The 6,000-nt window shown below is 35.9% G+C and overlaps 1 protein-coding gene across 1 annotated transcript in view; it reads left to right on the top strand.

The window, feature by feature from the left end:
• The first annotated feature begins 256 nt into the window (after nucleotides 1-256).
• LOC105059381 (protein HAPLESS 2) overlaps nucleotides 257-6,000 on the top strand; it is a 45,603-nt gene continuing 39,859 nt past the window's right edge. The window contains exons 1-4 of the mRNA XM_010942659.4: nucleotides 257-666; nucleotides 823-966; nucleotides 2,804-2,892; nucleotides 3,484-3,523. Coding sequence (XP_010940961.2) covers nucleotides 304-666; nucleotides 823-966; nucleotides 2,804-2,892; nucleotides 3,484-3,523 — 636 coding nt within the window. The 5' untranslated portion in view covers nucleotides 257-303. The remainder of the gene's footprint in view (nucleotides 667-822; nucleotides 967-2,803; nucleotides 2,893-3,483; nucleotides 3,524-6,000) is intronic.

Here is a 6,000-nt window from a genome sequence, read left to right as displayed (position 1 = left end):
ATAAATAGATCAGTATTGTCCATCTTAAAATAGATGGCTAGAAAAAAATCAATAATAAAATGGCTAAAAAAAAGACTTTGGAGCACCGTAGCAAATTTAATATTTTATGAGAATATATGTATAAATATAAATTTTGAAAAAGTATTTATGTAAATTTTTATATTTAGGCAAGCAAAAAGACAAAACAAAAAAAATATCCCAAGTGTAAATCTACCATTGGACGTGCACGAATCTTGGATTGTTGGTGTCCGGCAGAGAAAGCTATGCGCGCTTTTGCAGAGAGCCTGCCCGTCTACCCGCCTTATGGTTTTAAATCGGGGAAGCGCGCGATCAGTTGCAAACCCACGATCTCCCTCTCACCCCCGAAACCGGGAACATCCTTTCATCTCTCCGAACTCCTCTTCCCCCTCAACTCCAACACACACCCCCCGCCCCGGCAACAGCACGAGACCAGAGATGGAATCTCGCCGGCGGCCGCCGGCCAAGAGGATCCCCACTCTCCGCCTCCTCTTTCTCCTCCTCCTCCTCCTCCTCCTGCACCCCTCCTCGACCGCCGTGGAGGTCCTCTCCAAATCCAAGCTCGAGAGCTGCGCCAGGGCCTCCGAATCCGACCAGCTCCAGTGCCACAAGAAGGTCGTCATCAACCTCGCAGTTCCCAGTGGATCCGTAAGCACCCTACTCATCTAATTCTACCATAATTTGGGTAAAATCCCTAACTTTGGATATCGAGGAGCATCCCGTTTTGCTCGATCATGCTCTTTTTGTCAAAATGCGTTAGAAGTTTTTTATGTTTTAAGAGTGTTAGTTTCTTATACATGGCAGAGTGGAGGGGAGGCGTCCATTGTTGCGGAACTGGTGGAGGTGGAAGAGAATGACACGCAGAAGATGCAGGCAATACGAGCACCCCCAGTTATCACGATCAACAAGTCTGCGGCATATGCACTCTATGAATTAATGTACATTAGGGTATAAGAATGCGAGTCATTTGCTTTCTTAATCACTTTTTCCCTTGGCTTCATGAAGTTCTTAGCTCAATTTACTCACTATTAAGTTGAGTGAATTAATGGAGTTTGAGACTGCCATAAGTGGAATTGGTTAGCATTCTTTAGTGTTCAAAGTTAATGCTAGTATTTCTTTCTTTCTTTTTTTATTTTATTTTATTTTAAATTTTTGGGATGGGTTTTGATCTGGACTATGTGTTTCTAGGATTGGATAGTATGCATGAGAAGAATAAAATCATGATTTTGTGTTTTTGTGATGATGGAATGAACTTTATTGTGCCAAAGATCAGATAACAGATAAGTACTAGTTTTTTAAAGGAGATTCGCTGATACATTCAAGTAAGATTGAGTTATAAAGTGAACTATTTTATCTAGGCCAAGGACCACAAACAGTTTTTGGTTGGGTTTTTTGGGTAAGGTCTTGGGTCATTATAGCTGGATTATAGATGAATCATTGAAAAAGGTATAGATGAAATCGGAGATGAAGTATTTTGAGAGTTGGAGCAAAGATATGGAAAAAACTGATTTAAGTTGTAAAAAAAAAAAAAAAGAGAAGCATTCGAGCAAGGCCACACAAACATGAAAGATTCTTGTTTTCCTAAAGGCGTCCATGAAGGCAGTTATAAATGTCGATTCTTCAAATTTGACAAAGAATTTGAATCAATAGATGTAGGCCTTCTAGGTACAGACATTTACGTTATCCAAATTTTCATCTTTCAGGTGTGCTTTAGTAATCAGTTATTTTGTAATATTCTGAAAAATCTCACTCTTGAATAGGAGAAATCATTTTCAGTTCTTTAATTAAAGGATATGTAAGAATTATTTTCTATAGTTTGGTTAATGGATGCCATTAAGAATATTGCTTCTGAAAATCTGTCCTCATTTTCTGCTCTTCCCATTATATTCATGTGAGCTTAAGTATACTTTTATGTTGGTTATACTTCATAGTTTTTGTTAACCATGTCATAAAGTTATGCTTTGCTGAATTTCATTCTTTTCAAGTTTGTTATCCTCCAACTGTCATATATTTGTAAGCAAGGTCTTATATCCCAACGGGACAGGGGGCGTTCCGGCTGTCCCATCCTATTGCTATGAGAAAATGGGATCAAAATAGATTCAGGACTCCAAAACCCATCTATGGGGGGAGAGAAGAAGAAAGAGGAAAGAAAAAAAGAAAGATGAAGAAAGAAAAAAAAATGAAAGGAAAGAAGAAGAAGAAAAATAAAAGAAAGAAAGGAAGAGAGAAGAAGAAAGGAAGGAAAGAAAGAAGAAAGGAAAGAGAAAGAAGAAGAAAAAAGATAAAAAGAAAGGAAGGGATAAGAAAAAGAAAAAAAGGAAAGAAAAGAAAAGAAGGTAGAAGAAAAAAGAAAGAAAGGAAGGTGGATGGAAACAAAAGAAAAGAAGGAAAGAAAAAAAAAAAGAAAGAAGGAAATGAAAGAAGAAGGGGAGAGAGATGGAGGATATCTACTGGGATGCATGACCAAAACCATTGCCAGGATAGGATAGGACAGTGGGGCATCCTGTTTCATGGAGATACCAGGACGCCTCTATCCCACAGGATTTAAAACCTTGTTTGTAAAGTTCATTTCATTGATAGTATTGAACATTGATATATTCCATAATTCTTGTGATTTTAATTGATGCTCTTAATATAAGTTTTCAGCATCAATGATTGTAACTTCTCTTTTGCAGGTATCTTGCTTTTACTTTTTCGTGTCTGCAGGACATTGTGTTATTAGGCATTGTCTTAAATTTGATGCGCTTCATATGGCTTACCATGCTTTAGTTAATATTTTCTTCAGGATGTTGCTTACAAACCTGAAGAGCTTTATGTCAAAACACGTAAATGTGAACCAGATGCTAGTGCAAAAGTTGTTAAAATTTGTGAAAGGTAAACTTTTCTGATTATTGTTGCAAGGATATTCCTATTTTTTCCCCCTCTTTTTTTTCCCCTAAGCTTTTGATACAAATTCTAGAACCTTTTTTCCTTCATGCTAATTAGTCGCTTTCTTTGCATTCTACTATCTAACAATGAGCTAAATCCAGCATTGCATGTTAGGTTATTCATGCAACTTTAGTTTGTTTTTTGAAATTTCTCATTGAACAATTTTACCTGATTGCAAATAAAACATTGAGAAGAAACATGTCATTAATTAGACTTACACTATGTTAAATTGTTCTTAATATTTTTTTCCTTGGTCTCTTGACATTATTTTTTATGCGACATTTATCTCCATTGGAAGTTCTAAGCATAAGCTTTTGAAATGAGTGTCTTTGTGCTTAATAAACTAAAAAATCAAGTTTCTTTTGTAAATTTCTGTTCACATATAAAATCTGTAAAGTTTTTTGTCTGGACTCCGGACCAATAATTATTTCTTGGTCTAGCCTTTTTGCACATTTCTTGCTGCTTAAAATCTGATAAGCACTATTTGGGATTTGTTTTCTCATGAGATAGATGTTTTTTTATATTTATATTTGTCAGGTTGCGGGATCAAAATGGACATGTTATTGAGCAAACGCAGGTAGTAATTGTTTAAATATATCATTTGGATATCATTATAAAATTTTGAGCTTGTTTTCATGTGCAATATCTCTTTTTACATAAAGCCATATTCTTTAGTAAGCATTTCTGCATTGTCATGCCCAATATATGTTTCTTTCTTTGAATGCAAGCTTTCTTGTTCAGGGTCAGTCCAAAGCCGACACCTAAATTACCAAATGTTGTATTGTTTCTTATCAATAAGGAACAATTTTAACAACCTGTTTGCCGTAGGTGAAGTGGGAATGGTTGTTGTGGGTTTGGCTATTAGGAAGGTGAGCTAGTGTGATTCTAATTACAAAAAAGAGTGGAGTTCACAAGCATAGTCTGGCATTCTGCTTTAAGATGTTCCAGAAATCATAGGGCTATATTATTTTTTTTTTTTGCTAAACTAGGTTAGTGTGCATTGGGATTGCATTCTCATTCTTTCATTCTTTTTAGTATGAATTTTGTTGTGAAAAGTGGTTATGGCACATTGGGTGCATATCATGTGTTGGCTGGTAGCACATCAATATTGTGCAACATGGTTGTACAACTATATATGAGGTGTGTATCATATTTGTTGGCCGATAGTACACCAATATTGTAATGGGCATGCTTCACCATACTAGACATACCATACCATACTGATACTGAATCAAGACTTAGTAAGGGGGGTATACTGAGTCTCAGTATGCCAAACCGATCCCCCATTTCGGTCATATTGACACAGTCTCAGCACAGTATCGATACAGGATCTGATACCAAGATGGCAGACATTGGTGCCAAGCATATCATTATGTACCCATAATATATAGGTATGGTAAGGGGGCTTCATGCAGCACTGTATTGACACATTATACAATTGCTGTCTTACCTTTAGCAATATATGCTCTCTACCGACCTTTACCATACTGATAAGCTACCAATAAGATGCCTAGTACCAATACAACAAACCTCACATAAAAAAACTTTTCTTACTACCATTCTTCACCCAAATCAAGTCAAATTCATTTGGGCCAAAGTAGAAAAGCTTAAAGTTATATTAATTAAGTTTAAATCAATAAGATCCTCTTTTATGTGCCTTGCATTGTTTTTGGATGTTCTAATTGCTTCAGTGATCTTAGATGGTGAACTCCATAAAAAATTCGGACTAGGCCAATGCCTAAAGATACTAAAACCAACAAAATAGTAAAAAATCTTTCGATGGATTTTATTAGAAGAAAAAAATGGGAAAAGGAGGACTTACCTAAGAGGGGTGATGAAAGCTATTCTATATCATGTGTTACGACTTGAATCCATAGTCAATCCTTTTACTAAATGGAGCAGTTGACAATTTGAATCCCATCTTCCCTCTTATTTTACTATCCATAATAGTGTAAAAATGAAGACCAAACTCAAAGTTGTTCGAGAGCGGATTTGAGTTTGTTGGTTCTATTTCTCAACGGGCCAGGAAGGGATATAACAGCAGTAGAGTGCCATCTTGATATGGTTGAAATCATCAACTAGAGCTTGAATACCCCTAGATCCAGTGCAAGTATTTCTATTTTAACTTGCTTCAACTGTTGTGATCAAATGAAAATGGATTTGATAAATTTAATTTCAACAAATAAGAAACCATTTTTCCTAGAGAAGGCTATTGAATGTTTTTGAAATAATTAGATAACCATCTAATGTCGTAGATGTTTATGGACTACTTCACGAGTAAACAATAGTTGATGGATTCAGATCTGCAAGGGTTGAATTTTCAATTTTGTACAGTATTTTTATCAGATTTGATGCTCGGATCAGATTCACGGCAATATTTTGTACTAATTTGGCTCCTGTTCTGCAACTTCAGATGCACCTCAGGTCCTCAACCACTAAACCGTACATAAACTAGTTGGTGCTAGTGAGCAAACACTCTCAAGTGGGTTTGAATATGTCAAGAAAGGGATAAAAATGATCTATAAAATGATAATTGGGAAATCATTTTTGGTCTCATTGGTAAAAATATATTGGCCATAAATGGGCGTGTTTTAGTAGAATTAGTTGAATACAATATCGATCATCCCAAGGTACGCCTTGTTAAATGTTCATATGAGGACTTGGTCTTCACAGGTAAATTGCATGCTACGGGATGATAAAAATGTTGTGAAATAACATTCCATTAGAAGCACCTGTTTCATTTATCTACATTTCATTATTAAAGTCTGTGATTTTGTGGATGAACTTGTCCATGCTGCAATGTTCTTTTCCTTGTGATAATGTATACTGTTTTGCATGGTGTCAACTGAGATGCTTATACCAATCATACATGTAATGGATCAGTGTGAATCTCATGAAGGAGAAGCGACTGCTAAAAGGAAAGGCACCATGTCACAGAAAGTTTAATAGGCACTACTCTGTATGCTAATGCAAGTAACCTTTTTCTGATTAATGATCAAGTGCTTGAGTTAATGATTGTGATACCTTATACTGTTCACTTAGTGATGTAGATAT

This window comes from Elaeis guineensis, chromosome 16, assembly GCF_000442705.2.
Source record: "Elaeis guineensis isolate ETL-2024a chromosome 16, EG11, whole genome shotgun sequence".
Lineage (NCBI taxonomy): Eukaryota > Viridiplantae > Streptophyta > Magnoliopsida > Arecales > Arecaceae > Elaeis > Elaeis guineensis.
Note: the sequence above shows the minus strand (reverse complement) of the source record. Positions and strands in the feature narration are given on the sequence as shown.